The 19,121-nt window shown below is 39.2% G+C and overlaps 1 protein-coding gene across 2 annotated transcripts in view; it reads right to left on the bottom strand.

The window, feature by feature from the left end:
• Window positions 1–19,121, bottom strand: part of ILRUN (inflammation and lipid regulator with UBA-like and NBR1-like domains) — a 93,453-nt gene that overhangs the window by 47,409 nt on the left and 26,923 nt on the right. The window contains exons 2-3 of one of the 2 annotated variants that reach the window (XM_059178581.1): window positions 9,837–9,991; window positions 3,473–3,670 (exon numbers count right to left, since the gene is read on the bottom strand). In XM_059178581.1, coding sequence (XP_059034564.1) covers window positions 3,473–3,670; window positions 9,837–9,991 — 353 coding nt within the window. The remainder of the gene's footprint in view (window positions 1–3,472; window positions 3,671–9,836; window positions 9,992–19,121) is intronic. The other variant, XM_059178582.1, reaches the window with a different exon arrangement.

Genomic DNA, 19,121 nt, shown 5'->3' with positions numbered 1-19,121 from the left:
ATTCAACAAAACCAGTTTCATTTTTAGGTTTTCCTTTTATTTGAGGGGGCATTCATATATGCTCTTATAAAGGAAAGGGTTCTATTGATTTTTTAAAAATGTTTTGAAAATCATGGAGCCAGATCTATTATTAAGATCTCTTGAAAGTATTAGATTTCACAAAATCCTGAGAAACAACTCACAGATTATATGACCAAGAAAGGCTTTAAATTCTTTATTGCCTCCAAAACTAGTATATTTTATACCCCAACTACTTCTAGAATTGGAGGGAATGTTACAAATATAAATTTTAATGGCCAACACGGTGATAATTATTTTTATCTTAACACTGAATCATACACATACACACACGACCAGAGATCTCAAACACTAGAGAACAGTAAGAAGCAATTATTTTTGCATCAAAGAGATTTTTTTTTTTTTAAGTTACATATGTGGTCATGCTCCTCCCTTAAAAACACTGGCATTCTTTTAAAAAAATCTCCACTCTGCTTTGGGCTCAGCTTTTTGAAGTTACATAGAAAAATAAGACATGTATCACCTTAAGTTTTAAAGGTATTTGGGACATTCATCAAATAACTGGGGAGAAAGAGGTAAAGTGCCAAAGAGAGGCAAGGGAGTAAGAGGTGCAGAGAAAATGCAATGGTGGGGGAGGAGAAGAAGAAAATGCAATGGGAGCTCAGCAGTGGTAGAAACTGGTTGACTCTTGAACAATGTGAGTTTGAACCTCATAGGCCCACTTATATGTAGATTTTTTTCTTTTTTTCTTTTTTCTTTTTTGATAAAAACAAGAAAGTACTGTAAATGTATTTTTGCTCTCAATTTTCTGAATTTTTTTTTCTAGCTTACTTTAAGAACACAATATATATTACATATAACTACAAAATACGTATTAACTGTTAATGTTATTGGTTAAGATTTCTGTTCAACAAGGCTATTAGTAAAGTTTTTGGGGAGTCAAAGTTTTCAACTGTGCAGGGGTATCAGCACTCCCCCGTGTTATTCAAGGGTCAACTGTACTTCCAACTGTGCAGGTACAAAGGTTATTAGAAGGAGTGGCCTGTTCTGGAAAACAGTGGGGAGGTTCCTCAAAAAGTTGAAAATAGAGCTACCCTATGACCCAGCAATTGCACTATTGGGTATATACCCCAATGATACAAATATAGTAATCCAAAGAGGCACCTGCACCCCAATGTTTACAGCAACAATGTCCACAATAGCCAAACTATCCATCAACTGATGAATGGGTAAAATGTGGTATATATAGACAATGGAATATTCCTCAGCCATCAGAAAGGATGAAATACTGCCATTTGCAATGACGTGGTTGGAACCAGAGGGTTTGTGCTAAGTGAAATAAGTCAATAAAGAAAGATAATTATCATATGATCTCACTGACATGTGGAATTTAAGAAATAAGGTGGAGGATCATAGGGGAAGAGAAGAAAAAATGAAAAGATGAAACCAGAAAAGGAGACAAACCATAAAAGACTCTTAATCTTACAAAAGAAACTGAGGGTTGCTGGCGGGGAGACAGGTGAGGGGTAGGGTAGCCAGGTGACAGACATTGCAGAGGGTATGTGTTATAATGAGCACTGGGTATGATATAAGACTGATGAATCACAGACCTGTACTCCTGAAACAAATAATACATTATACGTTAAAAAGAAAAAAAAAAAGTGGCTTGAAAAGAGAGTCCGGAAGGGAAGGGACAAATTCTACATTCTGATACACAATTGCACAGTCGTTTGTCATTCAACATATAGTTCACAGTCTAGTAGGAGAGAAAAGTAAGTAAACACCTAAAATACAACGTGTGAAGTATAATAACAAGCCCGTGTACAACATTAATGAAAAAAGGAGGGACAAATTTCCATGGGGTCATGAGGAGAGTAAGCAAGGAGGGAAAGGGAAGGGAGGAATGGTGATTTTATCAGGGCCCTGAGGATGAGCAGGAGTTTACTGGAAAGAAGAGAAAAGATATTTCTGGCAATAGGAACAACACAAGCAAGGGCATGGTGAAGTGAAAGCATGTGGTGTCTTTGGGGACTGGCTGTGGGGGAGTAAAGAGGAGACTGACGATGAAAGTGAAAACGAGGCCAGATCGTGAGGAGCTTTAAGCCCCACGCCAAGGAACTGGGCTTCAGTACAGTAGGCATGAAGGTTTTAGGCAAAGAATAATGTCATATAAGCACTATGAGACACCCTTTCTAACATTAAAATTTTCCAAGGCTATAAAAATATGTAAAGTTTCCACCATAAAGTTCCACTATATGCGTGGAACATATAGAAGAACATTAATTCCAGAACCCCCTGAAATCATGCCAAAGTCCCCATTGGCCCTGAGTCCAGTTAAGGGTTCCCAGAAGACAGGAACTATTTACTATTTATTCTTCTTTGGATTACCAGGACATGGGATACAGTGGAATCAACAGGAACTGGTTTGTGATGAAGAATAGTTTTGAGACTGAACAAAAGATGACTCCAAGGTTCCTGCCTGATCACCTCAATGGGGGGCTGATGAGAAGAATGTTAAGTTTTGCCTGGGAGACATTAAGATTCAGAAATCTACAAGATACCCAAGTGTTCTGCCCATAAGCAGTTAAAACACAAGCTTGGGGCTCCAAAGAGAGTCTGCAACCAGAGATCTGAATTTGAACATTGCTATGTTCTGTAGTGGCGAGAGCCACTGAACCCATGTGGATGGATGAGGTCACTGACCATGAACAGGACCCAGCTCAGAATCTAACAATCCCAGGGCAAATAGGAGACTAGACAGAGACAGAGAAAGATCAATCAGAGGAGGAGGAAACAAGACAGTTATCCGGTGGGTCTAGGAAGGTACACAGTTCAGAAAATATTTGGAGTGTGGTGTCAAATGACAGAGGGTCAATTAGTACAAAGACTAAGTGGCTACTGGATTTGGAAACTGGGTAGTCTCTGATTTTCATTTCTCTGGAGTGGGTAAAGAATAGACAGGGTTGAAGCACAAACGAAAAAAAGGAAAGAAGAGGCAGTGCAGCTCACTCTGCTCAGTGAGTATGGCAACAAAGAAGAGACAGGTGCTGACGGGCGCTCTGCTTGGGAGAAGGACGCACACTTTGAGCATTATCTTTTTTTAGAGGACTTCTATCTAGAGACTCTGAGAACAGGACTGCCTTCAGTATTCTTACAGCACCTACTAGATTGTATAATAAAAAGAGCAGAGCTACTAAATTGCTATTTAGAGATGCATGATATAGATCTCTCACGCACTTCACTAAATTTTAACTAAAGTGCCAGTGTAAAAGGGAGAGCACTAGACTGACCCAATTAGGCGGTCATTAAATTCAAGTCATTTACCTGCACGGGGTGACAGATGAAAGAGGCCACGCCTTTTTATATCATTTGACAGGCTCTGTGAGCAATGCTGGGAATGCTGTAAGACGTTACCTTAATTCCTTCACTCTGGGCTGCACAAGGACATACTCACCTCCATAGTAGAGTCCTGTAGCAGTGCACATCCGCCACTGTCCCTGATACATTCCTGCTCTGCTGGGGCTGCACATCTGGACGCTGACATCTGCAATCTCTTGGGGCTCTAGCGATCTCACCATCACCATGTTCACATGTCCAAATTGGTCTCCCCCGACATATTTAAGACAAACCCCTGGAGGCCAGGCCTCTGCCCCTGAGTTCAAGCAAAAGAAAAAAATGTTAGGCAATTAGTGGTCCTAGGATGGGTGCAGTTCATTACAAAACTGTAGAAGAGGGCTCTCTCTCTTTTGCACATACGTGAACATAGCCACATATCCTTGAGCTACATAATGTCACAAGACTGGCCAGAAGGAATTATCAGAGTTAACAACCTCTGACCAACAGTCTATCCCTAAGATAAGGCACATATGACCAAAGCAAGGCAGTTCCTCAAGAAGATGCGTTTCAGGGCACCCCAGGCGAGGTCACACATTACACTGAATCCATGGAATCTGAGAATGATGTTCACGAAGAGCCATGGAAATGAAGCACAGACCCACATCTTTGGAGGCCTGCTTTCTTCACTAGGCGGTAACACATGCCTATTTTCACAAGAACTTTTTAAGCTCACATTCTAAGTAAAAATACATCTGATTATCCCCAGTTTTTCTATCAAGGCAAGTGGATGAAACATGTGAGGGATAATTTCTATATTTCTTTCATTTTAAAATATTTCCCCTGATGTACGACTTTTCCTTCTGGAGTCCTTAACTATGAAAAGACCAAGGTGCAAGAGATTCTGCATATATAAGACAGAGGAGTCAAATGAAAGTTTCCTTTTCAGGTTCAAACAGTAATGGGATAAACTCCCCTAGTAAAAACACACTGAACTGTGATCTCAGAGGTGATGATACCAGCCAGAAGTATGGGTACAAAGGACAGGCAATACAGGGACAAGGCACTGGCAGGAATGTCTTTCCTCCTTTGGGAGTGATAAAGATCTTATTTGGATCCCTCCTTCTGTGTACCTGTTTCCATGCAAACTAATTCAAAATGAGCAATCCATATATTGGCTTGTTCTGACAAGTCACAGCACCACAGAGAGACTAAAGGTTATCTTTCCAGTGAAGTCTCTTCAATATATTTATTTTTACTGTAGACAGAAACCTCTGTATCTTTTGGGGGTATATATATACATCCATTATAAAAATAAATCACCGTGAAAAGGCGGACATGGCAGGAATCTAAGGACAAAGCACACTTGAAATGTGTCTCCTGAGAGTATTCTAGGATGCCTTGGTTCCTTGTTCTCAAAGTGCCAGACTGGTTTTGATATACCCAGTGAAAAGCGAATCAGAGAGAAAGGCAGCTACAGCTACATGGCTGGGCTCTCAGCCCCGTAATGAGCGGCACACTCTGTGGCTCTTGCACCTTAAGGGGTGGCAGAGGAAGAAGTTGGCAGTGTTTTGTCAGACCCACTTAAAAACACACCTGCCAGCAAAGTGCCCTCTTAAGTTAACACCATAAAGGGCAACTGCTACTGGTGGAAAGCTTGTGGATGATACCCTGGCCAGACATGCAAATTGTTTCGCATTTCTGGGGCCTATGGTCTTGGCGAAAGCATATTTGTCTGAGGTCAAGAATAGTAGCAGCTGGCATGGAGGACCTTGGAAAATGTCAGTCTCTTTAAAGACCTAGATCCAGGAGGAAAATTCAACGGCTGTGTTAGGGGTGAATTCACAATTATTCTTTCAAATGCACACACACAGATGCACAACACCCATAACAAGACAACATGTGTTTGTATGAAAACCCAAGAATGTGTCTATTTTTGAACTTCTAAGAAAGTAAGGAAAACCAAGACTGTCTGGGTGCGGGAAATACTTGGCCGTCCTGAGCAGACAAGCACAAGCAGCTGAGGCAGTCAGAGCTCTCAGCTATGCAAAGAGGGAGTGCTTCTGTGCTCCCTGGAGATCAAGTTAGTTGGTAAACATTAAGTGATTAACAAGTTATGCAGCTAGGGTACTGATCTAATGTTTTAGTACGCCAGACACTTTATTCATGTGGTGCCTGGAGAGCTTGTTGGAGAAAAAATTGGATGAATTATCCACCATCAACTCTAAGGTGTTAATTTGCTGTAAAGTGAAGAACCAATCATTTACCTTCTGAGACTTACCAAACACTCACTACAACATTTAGCTCTTACAGTCTAGTAAGTCAGGTAACTCTAAAAAGGTTAAAGATACCAGTTCTTAATATAGGAGGAAGGGAGGAGCACCTGGGTGGCTCAGTGGGTTGAGCCTCTGCCTTAGGCTCAGGTCATGATCTCAGGGTGCTGGGATGGAGCCTAGCATTCAGCTCTCTGCTCAGCAGGGAGCCTGCTACCACCTCCATCCCCGTCCCACCTACTTGTGATCTGTCAAATAAATAAATAAAACTTTAAAAAAAAAAAAGGAGGAAGAAGAGAAATAGTGTTAAGCTATATGGACCATCAGCATACCTAAAATCTGAATTTGAGAAATGTAATACAACAGGGCTTCAAATTAAGTCTCAGTTACAAACTGGCTTGATTGGGGGGACAGATTAACCTATGTTTTATGACTTTCCAAGTTAAGTATCACAAAAACACATATGATCAAGGCTATGATTTCTTCAGTTATCATGGGAATATAATTTTATTAAAAAAAAAAAAAAAGTAAAAACAAAACAAAAAAAACCTGACATGGCAATTTTGAGATGACAGAAAACATGGCAAAAATGAAATAAAAGTCCATCAGTTCCAGAAAGCCTTGACTTACTAGGGATAAGTGATTACACCAACAGTTGGGAGATAACAATGAACATCCGAAGATCAATAAGGAAGATAATCCTTAATGAAGATCCCCTATTCTTTTTAATCCCTAGAAGTTTGGAGACTGCATTTCAAATTGAGCTGCAGGCAAAAACGGGAACGTCATTGATCCTGTCACCATTTTCTTCCCATACCTGATGTAAAGTGACTGGAATATAACAACATCTGCTAAATGGATGAAGCAGAATTACCTTCTCTACAGTTCAGCTGAAGAGAAAGGCACAGAAATTAACTATTTTAAGGACCCAAAAGTAAATGGAGAAAACAGTTGTTCTTTTTCAAGTTTTCTCAACTCATGCTTTATGTTCATAAAAAATAAAGTTGACTGTGAAGCCACTGCCTCACATGACAATCACCAACTACTTCGCCAAAGTCCAAGAAATACCAGTGTTGCCATAACGTGCTCAGCTTAACATTCATGATGGCTGCACAACAGAGGGTGGTTGTAACAAATAAGAAGCTAAAGCATTGGTGAGGGAAATTGTTCCTTTTCACACTGGAGGGGCAGTTTCAAATTTTTACTTTCAATTTTAATTGTAAGGTTTCCTGTTCAAGGTTCCCAAGCTTCTAAAATTTATATGGTGCCAAAAGCTTGGGTCCTGGGATTCCACATCTAAGTCATTAAATGTCTGGCTTCTGTTTTTCCATGGTCTTAAAAGTTGAATTTTAAACAATGTGTGATATTAGCTTCTTTGGGGAAACTGCCAGGACAGCTATATGTAGTTCCTGCCAATCTCATCTGTTGTATATTCAAATGCCTGGCATGCCTAAAACATGACAGCAGAGAGATACCATGAAAATTATTTATGAAACTATTTCAGTGAGCACTTTTCTCTTAAGAGAAGATTATGAATGAGAGTAAAAGAGCCAGAGGAGAAATAGCTAAGGCCTGTTGTATTTCTGAGTTACCCTACTTCCAGAAAGAACTTATAGGCCAGATGAGAATGATGCTGAAGAACAGTACACGTGCATGCTTTCCCTCTTTCCCTTTACTAACATACCTATCGCTTAGTTATACAAGGCCAGGTTCTTCTTAATCAAATGGTAAGCATGTAGCTGATAGATACAAAACTATTTGAAAAAGGATGAACAACTTTCAAAAGGATAAAAAAAACACTATGTGTTCAAAGTAACCTGAAGGGTAAAATCGCCAGCCAATTGTTGCCCAACTCTTCAAGAAGTGTTCAGGCACAAGAATGGCCTTTCACAGGAATAAAGACTGCAGATCCAGAGGCTGTTTTAAACTGGACTTTCCACACAATACCAAGTGGAAAAAGCAGCCAGCCCCACCAACACAGCTTTTCTCCAACGTGAAAGAAAGGTAGGCTTTTTAGGGTTCTGATTTGACATTTAACCATTTTATATCAATCCCTCCCAATCCCCCATTAAATGAAGAACTGCCTGGAGAGTGAGTAGATGTATCGAGATTTCTAACATAAAAAATGATTAATGCGACAAAAGAGTATCTCAAATATTTTAGTGGTACTCTAAGAACTTTCAATATTTAAAAACACTATAAAGAATTCACAGAAAGGCAGCCATTTTAAGTGTTTTCACTATAAATAAGCAAAGTCTTAATTTTTTTAACCACATAAAATTAAATTCATGTGAAGTTTCAAAAGCAGTTTTGATTAGCAACTAGCAGGTTTTAGTAATTCTGAGAAAAAACATGATGAACAGAAGCTGAACTTAAGAGACTGTTTTAGGGGCACCTTGGTGACTCAGTCAGTTAAGCACCTGACTCCTGATTTCAATTCAGGTCATGATTTTGGATCACAGGATCGAGTCTCATGTCAATCTGAGATGGGCTCTGCTAAGTGCAGAGTCTGCTTAGGATTCTCTCCCTCCCTCTCCTACTGCCCCTCCCCATGTGCTCTCACTCTTGAGCACATACATACATGTATACATATGTAAGATCTTAAGAAAGAGAGGGATTATTTTATATTTTTAAAAGCCCACATCAGGAAAAGTAATAAATTAAACCCCCCAAAAAGGAAAGAAATAAGGCAAAAAATAATTAAGCTTTGAAAAAAAGAACTTTAAGAAAAATAGAAAACATGGCTACTTTTCCATATAGCCAAGTGTCTCTCAAACAAACAATGCCCTACACTGTTACAACCAAAAGGGAAAAGAAGCTAATGAAAATCTTACAAAGCCACGAATGTCTCCAGTCATCTACAACATTGGATCGATCCAGATTATATGCGTTTCCTCAGTGACACACTAAACTTTCATCCAAGGGAGAGTTACTTTTAATTAAGTCAGAAAAACTAAGAATAGCAATCTGGTACATTAATTACTATATAAAAGGCTAGCTTAGTCAATCTTACCCCATCATAAAAAAATTAAAGTACAAAGAACTAAAAAGTAAACAGTCAATAAAAGGTCACTTTTACAGGTTTATTACATGAACTCACATCAGATCACCTTGCTAGATACGGTTCCCTCCCACACACAGGTTTTTAGCTAAATATGCCTTCTGCCTAGTTTCCATCTCTCAGAATTCCTCGTTAAGTCCTCAGTAACAAGGAGGTTAAAGCATTCTGATCTGATCAGCAGCATGAGTAATTATTGCATGAGACAAGCAACACTAAACCCACTCAAATTTAAAAAGTCATTACAAAAGAATTTAACAAGCAAAAGGTAATAATTGTTACCAGACACATATTCAGATCCTTCTTTCAAAGAACTACTGCTAACTTATTTTTAATTTTTCTTAAAGTCAGCAGTATATTATAACAATGTTTCTAAAAAATTCTCAATCTTTCCATCTTTCCCATTCTGAGCAAATCCCACATTTCTTACCCTATTTTTCAAAGTTGGTATTAACATTTCAGAGAGATATCTCAATGAAATTTCATAAAGAATCATCCTTGCACCTACAAAGAAAAGAGCTTTCAAAAGAGCAGATGCTCGCAGCTCTTTCTAACCACCTTGTTCTATTCAAGGATGTACCTCCTCTAGCCTGCTGGAAAGAACTGGAAGATTAATTAGAGCAGAATTAAAATGATGGAGTAGAACTGTACAGGTGGAGATAATACCACCACCACACACAGGCCTAGTTCCTGGTATCAAATGAATATTGAATTGTTTAGAGACCATCAAGACCTAAATTAAAAAAAAAAAAAAAAAAAAGATCTGGATTATTTTTTCCTGATCTAGGGCAGGGGACATTTCACTGACGTTTGGTCATCACACCAGTACAAAAAAGTATTACATCAGGGTGCCTGGATGGCTCAGTCTGCCTTCCGCTCAGGTCATGATTCCAGGGCCCTGGGATCAAGCCTGGCATCAGGCTTCCTGCTCAGTGGGGAGTCTGCTTCTCCCCGCTCTCCCTCTGCCCCTCCGCCTGCTCCCACTATCTCTCTCTCTTAAATAAATAAAATCTTAAAAAAAAAAAGTACTACATCATGTATAAGAAAAAACTCAGTTACAAAAGTATATAACTTAAGCTAAAACATTTCCTTGTTTGTTTTAACTACTAAAAAAAGAAAATAGGGCAATGAAGAACTGCCCATTATCCACTTACCGGAATTCTGGATCCGCCATGTCTTTATAAACTGAGTATCAGGAGGTATCGACTCCCCTTCTCCTATGGTGACATCTTCAACAAACGACATAGAGGGCACACTGATGTTTGGGCTCTCAAAGTCATAATAGGCGCCAATTGCTGCTTGTAGGTTCCTACAAACAAAAAGAAAAGGCAAAAGATTTTACTTTAGTCCTGTCCAGAGTATATTACCTTGATTGTCAAAACAAATGGAAAAAGCCTGTTTCTCACAGTTTGGTATTGGAACACAGGCTTCTGGTATATAAATTTTTAGAGTCACTGATTCTGAGGATCAACAGAAAAAACACCAAGACCAACAAACTTGAGCAGCACTTTCCTCTCAAGTGCCCACATAAAAAGTAAGAAGACACTTAGCACCATCAGTAAAAGGATGAGGAAACCTCTTGCCCACAAGGATAGCAAGTATGGGTGAGGAAGTCAATTAAGAGAGTGCTCCTCTATAACCCCGATGGGAATTCAAAAAAACTCTATTTTAAAAGATATTCTAATTAATTTTTTTTGAAAAGGCAACACATGCAGATGGTTCAAAAAGTTTTATACGGTGAAAAACAGCCATCCTTTCTCTTCTTTCCTACACACACAAACACACACATAAACACATGTAACTGCTCACACTACCTTCTTCCATATCCTTCCAGGACTTCCTTATGTGCATACAAGCAAATAATACATATTTTTAGGGGCACCTGGGTGGCTCAGTGGGTTAAGCCTCTGCCTTTGGCTCAGGTCATGATCCCAGGGTCCTGGGATCGAGCCCCACATCGGGCTCTCTGCTCTGTAGGGAGCCTGCTTCCTCCTCTCTATCTGCCTGCCTCTCTGCCTACTTGTGATCTCTGTCAGATAAATAAAGAAAAAATCTTTAAAAAAAATAAATAATACATATTTTTATTTCTCCCCCTTTTACACAATTAGTGGCATATTTATTATACAATGCCCTCTGCTTTAGTACCATGGAAACATTCCTATGTCAGTACATAATGAATATCCTGTTTTTTATAGCTGTATCCATTGTACAGATACATCATTATGTCTACTTCTAAGCTTGTTTCCAATCTTTAATTCTTCCATAAACAGGCTTAAGCAAACACTGTTTTTACATACATGCAAGTGTATCTGTAGGATAAATTCCTTTAAGTGATACTACTGCTGGGTCCAAGGGTATATATTGGTGGTTTTAACAGATACATTCTAAACTTCCCTCCATAAAGTTGTACACTTACTGCTCCCATCAAGAAAGTATGAGTGTCTATTTCCCCATTTGTTCATCAACAGTGTTCTTCCAAAGTTTTGGATTTGTGTCAATCTGACAGGTTAAAAATAAGATCTCAGTGAGAACTTAAAACGGTTTTCTCTCGTTGCACAAAAGGTTAAGTATCATTTACATGTTTATGAGCCGTTCGTAGTTTCTGTTCTGGAAGCACCATTTTATAAATGATGGTGTTCTTTTTAATTACTCATAAACCCCCTTATGTCAAAAGGAACTACCAAGCACACAAACCAAAGTCCCTAATTGAACTGAAACACATGATTGACAGTGCATTCATCCATGCCAGAAACCAAATGCCACTAAGGGGTTTAAGCAAGCTGTGTTCATTAGAGAGATCAAAGAAATTGCTAGTAATTACATTAACTGCTCCTCTTAAGATCTTAAACTAGTGACATCATCTCCAGTCCCCACAGCAGACAACAACACAAATTGCATTTTTCTAAACATAACCCAACCATAAGCCAATGGATTCAGTGGGTTGTTTTTAATTATGCACAAACATAGCATGAAATAAGCTCTGACAGTATATAACTGTTCAATAGACATACTGTTAACAGCAAATACTTTTCTGCTGGGGGCCTGCCTGCTCCTCCAGGTGTTTGCAGCTGCCAGAAAGGAAGGCTATAAATAGAGCAGCTGCCTCAGGTCAAGCCTCACCCAATGGGTGGCTTGTCATTTTAGTTAGTAATGACTGGAATTACACCACCACCAACTGCCTGCCTCTTGTGTGCGTACGAGATAAAAATTTACACGGAGCAGAGCTGGGCCAGGGGCCAAACTGCCTGTTTGCCTGTCCATTCAATAGGAAGGCTTGGACTTTAGTCTTCCTAGCAACTTCCTTCTGTAGCTGAATGTGACTGATCAAACCTGGTGATGCCCAGCCTCTACCACCGACAGAGAGGCCTTAGGAATGTATCTGGAATCAGCCTTATATTTCGGAATTAGGGACATAATGAGGAAAAGAAAAGTGAGCTTAGTTTGTATTTTGTTCTTCTAAAAACTTTTTGTAAAAGCTATGCGTCCATCCTTTTATAAAGGTAATTTTTCTGCTGCAGGAACTCCAGCAAGTAGCCTGCTGAATTGTTTTCTGTTCACTTGGCTGTAAAATATGCTTGGGAGGGAAGAAACTATTTGCGCATTCAGGACAATTGCCAATTCTCATCCCCAGCATGTGTCATATTTCACCACTTGGCTCTGCATGATATCAGAAAGGACTCAAGACCACTGCAGTAGAAAGATGAACACGTTCACCTATCCTACTTAGATCCGGCCGCCTCAAATCTTGTTTCACACAGCCCAATTCACCCCACAGCCAAGCCAACAAAACTATTTTATTTATACCTGCTTTGTATAGGTAATTCAGCCAAAGAAAGATTAAGAAACACTTTTAAAGCCCAAAGTGAAACCGAAAGTAGTGAACTGGACTCCTGGCAGGAAGTAGGAGTGGAGGATGACAAAGCAAATTAATTTCCCAAGTACAAGGCCAAGTGTGGACTTAAGCCCAGTGGCGCTCTAACCCATTCGGCAGGTACACAACTTAAAATGTGGGTACACAGCTTCTTGGCACTTGGACCACTTAGATCACCACCTTACTGGGCCAACCACTGGCAGAAATAGACCAAACAGCTCCAACTCAGTTGCATGTATTCCTGTTCAAATCAACACACTCAGCTATTATTAGCCAACAAGAAGTTATATGTGAAATAGAACTGGCTGAGGAAATGGGAAAAGGAAGAACAGGGACTCCATATTCGGCCCAGTCTGAAAGTTTAAACTTCCAGTTTCCTCCAGTTTTTGCTCAAAGAAGTTTTTAATTTGATTTCAGACTAAACCAAAAGGACCCTGAAGAACAAAAAGGCAAGCAGTGTAACTGAGGAAAAAGGCATGGGCCAAGATGATGGTGATGGCTATGAATATGCCTAATGCCACAGAACTGTACACTGCAAAATGGTTAAAATGGTAAAATTTAAAATTGCTTTGTTTGGAGGCAGCTCCTATGCCTGGCTGAACAGCTTTGAACAAGTGGCTATGCATCTATGTCTGCTTACTCATCTACAAAACTAAATTTTTTTATCAGAAGGATGGCTTATATTTTATATTACAAAGTTAGGCAATGATAAGATTGGCTGTGAAGACTGGATGAGACATGTGTAAATGCCCTAGGGTCAGCATTCAACCAATATTTAACTAATAATGAGCACTTACCCATGTGCTAGGCACTCAACCCAAGACTAGGGATAGAACAGAGAGCAAGATGGGCAAGGCCCCTACCTTTACACTGCTTATAGTCCAGCAGACTTCAGCAAGCCAGAGACATTCAAAAAGGGTATCTCCAACTGTCTCTCCCACTGAGGTTATCAGCCCAAGGCAGCTTTTCCTACTTCAGTGAAAAATGGGTTTGGTGCACAACAGTTTCAAATGCACTGATAATCAGGTTAACCTGATTTGGAGCAGAAGAATTTGGATGTTGGTATGTGCTCCCTAATAAAATGCAATTTTGTAACCCAAAAGCAATATTGTCCAACATTAATTTTATAGAGAAACCCACAAATGCACTGTCCCATGCTAGACCATCAATTAGGAGGATTTATTCAAAGGCATAAATCTTTTAGCTTATCCAGAACTTTCCAATTATCTAATAATATTCTGAACACCTTTCTTAAGAACATAATAATTACCATCATGAATTCCTTTTTAAAATTATTTATTTATTTATTTGAGAGAGAGCCAGAGCAAGAGAGCACATGAGTGCACAGGCACCTGTGGGGGTGAGGGGCCAGAGGGAGGAGGAGAGAATCTCAAGCAGACTGCTCCCTAAGTATGGGGCCTGGCTCAGGGCTCGATCTCACAACCAGAGATCATGACCTGAGTTGAAATTAAGAGCTGGACACTTAACCAAATGAGCCACCCAGGCGCCCCCCATCATCTCATGAATCCTATAAACAAATGAGTTATGGGGCACCTGGGTGGCTCAGTTGGTTGAGCAGCTGCCTTCATTCAGGTCATGATCCCAGGGTCCTAGGATCAAGCCCCGCATTGGGCTTTCTGCTCAGCAGGGTGTCTGCTTCTCCCTCTCCCTCTGCCTGCCACTCTGCCTACTTGTACTATCTCTCTGTCAAATAAATAAAAATCTTAAAAAAACAAAACAAATTACTGTAACCCTCCTCAGATGAATTATTGAAAATGGCCAAGCATCTAATCTAACAAAAATTCACAAACACAGAACATTTATGTTTGCACTATGTATACATACACAGGTCAGATTACCAATCTTATGAAGGAAAAAAGTCTTCTATCTGCTGAATATACAATCAGGAACATCACCCAAAAATATGGGGGTAGAAAAGAGTTAAGAAAATCAGGAAATCAGAATTAAAAAGGGGATGTCAGAATACTAAGCAGATTCTCAGGAAAGTAAGATTAGATAACCTTCTCTTTCCATTCTCTAAATAAGAAACTAAAAAAGATCCGAATTAGTCATGAGAAAAAGAAAACTACCCAAATTCTGGACACAAATTAAAATGGGAAATCAGAATAATGAACTGATCCAGTTAAGCACAAACAGCATCTCTGGGCTGTGAGCAATACTTACTCTGAACCACAAGAAGTTTCTCACCTCTGGAGTGGCAATAATACTCTGTTAAGGCCACAAGTCCACTCTAATGTGACTGAAATTATCTCTAATGTGACTGAAATTATCTCTGAACAACTGAAACACCAGCCTATAAAAAGGATCAGCAAAGTCGAAAACGTTCTTAATAGGGCTTTCCAACATCAACTCGAGGGGAATCAAATGTAGAAGATAAGAAAGGAGGGTCAAAAAATAAGTATTTGTGACTACCATGAAGAAACTGATAATTTCATGAAACCAGAAAGAGGATGGCAAGTAGGCAATAGGAATTGGGCTGAAGAAGGCTCAGCATTTTCAAACCTAAAAATTAACTCATGGATGATACTATTTAATATGTGAAGACTATGAGAAAAAACTTATAGAAAATTTCAGTAAGAGGAGTAAGGTCACACTAGCATTTACCTGCTTCTTAGAGCCCCTAGTAAGTCCAAGATTGTTTCTTCTCTCTTCTTTTCCTGTCTATTTGCTGATCCATTAATTTTTTTAGTTTTTAAAACTGGTCCTTCTAACTACCATCAGCAGTTATACCCTTTCCAAATAGAAAGTAAAGAACAAGCATTCTGCCATGAAAAGACAAGGAGGTGGTAGCACTGTTCCTAGATTTAAAGAGACGTAACCACCAACACAATACATGGTCCTTGAAGTCCTTGATTGGATTCCAATTCCTTAAAAACACAAAAGAGGGTTATAAAAGATACATCTGGGGGCAACTGAGGACATTTAAACATAGGCTAGGTATCTTTTACTAATAAAAAATTTTTGTAAAGTCTCTTCCTATCTTAGTTGTGGTTATTTAAGAGAATTAGTAGAAGCATGCTGAAATATTTAAGGATGAAGGGTTTTGATGTCTGCAACTTTCAAATGATTCAAAAAAATATTTATACAGAGAAAACAAATTATGACAAAAATGTTCATCACTGTTGAATCTAGATGGTAAGAATAAAGGTAAACACTACAATTCTTCAAAATTTTCTGTAGGTTTGAAAAGTTTATACTAAAAAGGCAAATGGAAAAAAGAGAGAGAGAAGGTATCCTTTTTCCTCCTCCTGGAAGTCAAGAAAATTCAGTGAAGAGAATTACTGCAACTGCCTTGGGAACATGAAGAGACCTACCAGGAACCTCAGGGGACCTAATGAGGATGTGCCTGATAAGCTAAGGATGCAATCAGAGGGAAAAACTGTTGTGTCCTTGATTATATAAACCACTAAATTAAATCTGGAAGCCCCAGAGTCATCTTACATTGGGCATTCTTGTCATCTGAGATAATAAAACTGGCTTAGTGTTTGTTTCTTTAGAAAGCAAGCAAGCAGATTCTAAGTACTGAGCAAATTCAACTCCAGCACTGAAGAAGTTTAGTTTCTAAGTGCCTTTGACTAATGGGTCATGATCAAACTATTTTTCCTTTTTTTACAAAAATTGAGGTGAGAGTTTCATAACATACAATTAACTAAAGTATCTAATTAAGTGGCATTTAGTATTTTCACGGTGTTGTGCAACCACCACCTCCCTCAAGCTCTAAAACTTTTTCATCACTCATACCCACTAAGAACACCCCATACCCATTAAGTAATCATTACTCATTCCTCCTTTTCCCATCCCACCCCCCCCCCCACCATTCCCTGGCAACAACTAATCTTCTGTCTCTATGAATCTGCCTATTATGGTTAACTTACATAAAGGGAATCATATACTACGTGGCCTTCTGTGTCTGGCTTCTTTCACTTCGCATAATGTTTTCCAGCTTCATCCCAAGTTATAGCATGTTAATAAGTATTCTATTCCTTTTTATGGCTTACTAATATTTCATGCTATGTACACACCACATTTTGTTTAACCATTCATCTGTTGATAGGCATTTGGGTTGTTCCTTTTTTTTATTATTATTATGAGTAATGCTGCTACAACCATTCATATACAACTATCTGTGCAAGTATATGGCTTCATTTCTTTGGATACATAACCTTTGAGTAAACCTGCTAGGTCATATGGTAACTCTATGTTTAACTTTTTGAAGAATCACCAAACTATTTTCTGTAGTAGCACAACCATTTTACATTTCCACCAACAATGTACAAGGGTTCCTTTTTCTCCATGTCCTTGCCAACACTTTTTTTTTCCCCAATTACAACTATCCTACTAGGCATGAAGTAGTATCTGATGGCTCTGATTTACATTGCCTTAATGACCAATGACCTTAAACATTTTTTCATGTACTTGCTGGCCATCTGCATATCCTCTTCAGAGAAATGTCTACTTAAATCCTTTGTTCATTTTTTGACTAAGCTTTTATCTTCCTGCTGTTGACCTGTAAGAGTTCTTTATATATTCTGGACAGCTTACCCTTATAATATAGATGATTTACAAATAGGCTGGTTTTTCTTTTTCTTAATAATGTCCTTTGAGGAGCACCTGGGTGGCTCAGCTGGTTAAGTGTCCAACTCTTGATTTCGACTTAGGTCATGATCTCAGGGTGGTAAGATCAAGTCCCAAGTCTGCCTCCATACTCAGCATGGAGTCCGGTTGTCCTTCTCCCTTTGCTCCTCCCCCTAACCCCTGCTCAAGTGCACTCTCTCAAATAAAATCTTTAAAAAGACAACCATGTTCATTGATACATAAAAGCTTTAATTTTTATGAAATCCAATATATCTAGTTTTTCTTTCATTACTCATGCTTTTGATGTCAAATATAAGAAACAACTGTCAAATCCAAGGTCATGCAAATTTATCCCTTTGTTTCTTCTAGTAGTTTGATTGTTTCAGCTTTTATTGTTCGCCACTGATCCATTTTAGTTAATTTTTGCATAAGGAGTAAGGTAGTAGTCTAACTTCATTCTTTTGCCTGTGGTTATCCAATTGTCCCAGCACCACACGTTGAGGAAGATCAAAGATTTTTAGAAGAAAAAAACAGTTGGGCAAACTCTTGGGTATGGGTGGGATCCTGCCCTAAGTAAGACCCTCGCCCTTGGTGACACATGGCAACTGCAATCAATGTGATGCTCAGATTTGGGAAATCAAATGGAAGAACAAGTGGAGACATGCATAGCACCCTACCTTGAGTTGCGTATGGTAATCCTTATGCTCAAGATCAACCTAAATACTTCCTATTCCCACCAGTTTCTAGGACTAAAGAAAGCAACAACATTTATCTAAGGATCAAATTACAAGATAAGCACAAAGTTTTTCCCTCTCTGCCTATCAGTAAGTATGCAGTATTTACCCATTTATTTTATTTAAGTTTTAACTCATTCATGACTGTAGGTACTGAAAACATAAAGATAAATAAGACAAAGTCTTTACTACAAAGAAAAGCTAAGTCTATTAAGATAGATTTGGGAACAATTAATCACAACTCAATGTGGTAAGGGTGAGAGGAGAAAAATGAGCAAGGGCTATGAAAGTACAGAGGAGGAAATACCTAATTCAAACTAAGGCATCAAGGGAAAGCTTCATTGAGGGAAAGGTATAATATCAAAACTGATGGCCTCGTTAACCACTTGAAGGAGTAGTGAAGGAGCAGCTAGAGGGAGAGAATGTGCAAAGGCACACAGATGAAGGAGGGCTGTATTCCTCTTTTCTCTGGGAACCGCCTTCCATGTCCCCAGGAGAACAGATATAAAATAAGACAAGAACCTAACATGTTGGTAAATGACTCTGCTCCAAACCACAAAGGATTAGTCCAGGAATGAACACCTGACCCAAAGCAGAATCAATCTCAATGCTTCCCTGAGAATCTTTGCACTAGAGCCGAGAGAAAGCAATCTCTCCCTGAGTACCTGGAGCACTAAAGAGTCATATTTTGCCCACTGGAAAGGGCACAGAAATGCAGTCTTCAGAGAAAAAAGACCACAAACCCACGAACAACCAGAAGAGAGAGGCCTGACAACATTCAAGTCCCTGATTCTGGCTGTTTCTGAAACCCAAATGAATTTCTTTTTCTTTCTTTCTTTCTTTTTTAAAGATTTTATTTATTTATTTGACAGACAGAGATTACAAGTAGGCAGAGAGGCAGGCAGAGAGAGAGGAGGAAGCAGGCTCCCTGCTGAGCAGAGAGCCAGATGCAGCACTCGATCCCAGGACCCTAGGATCATGACCTGAGCTGAAGGCAGAGGCTTTAACCCACTGAGCCACCCAGGTGCCCCCCAAATGAATTTCTAATTTAGGTTCTAAGATATCCTCACAGTATCTCATTACTGATTCTCATTTTTATGTGAGCTAGTTTGACAGGGTTCTGTTCACCACCTCCAATAAAAAACTGAAGTACTGCAAAAGTGACAAACCCAAAAATGTGTAACAAAGTTAAAGTGAAATGAGGCCGCACCCATGTCAGGCTGGGAAGCCCAGTAGTC

The sequence above is a fragment of the Mustela lutreola genome, chromosome 6 (assembly GCF_030435805.1).
Source record: "Mustela lutreola isolate mMusLut2 chromosome 6, mMusLut2.pri, whole genome shotgun sequence".
Classification (NCBI taxonomy): domain Eukaryota; kingdom Metazoa; phylum Chordata; class Mammalia; order Carnivora; family Mustelidae; genus Mustela; species Mustela lutreola.
This window is presented reverse-complemented; position numbering and strand designations above follow the sequence as displayed.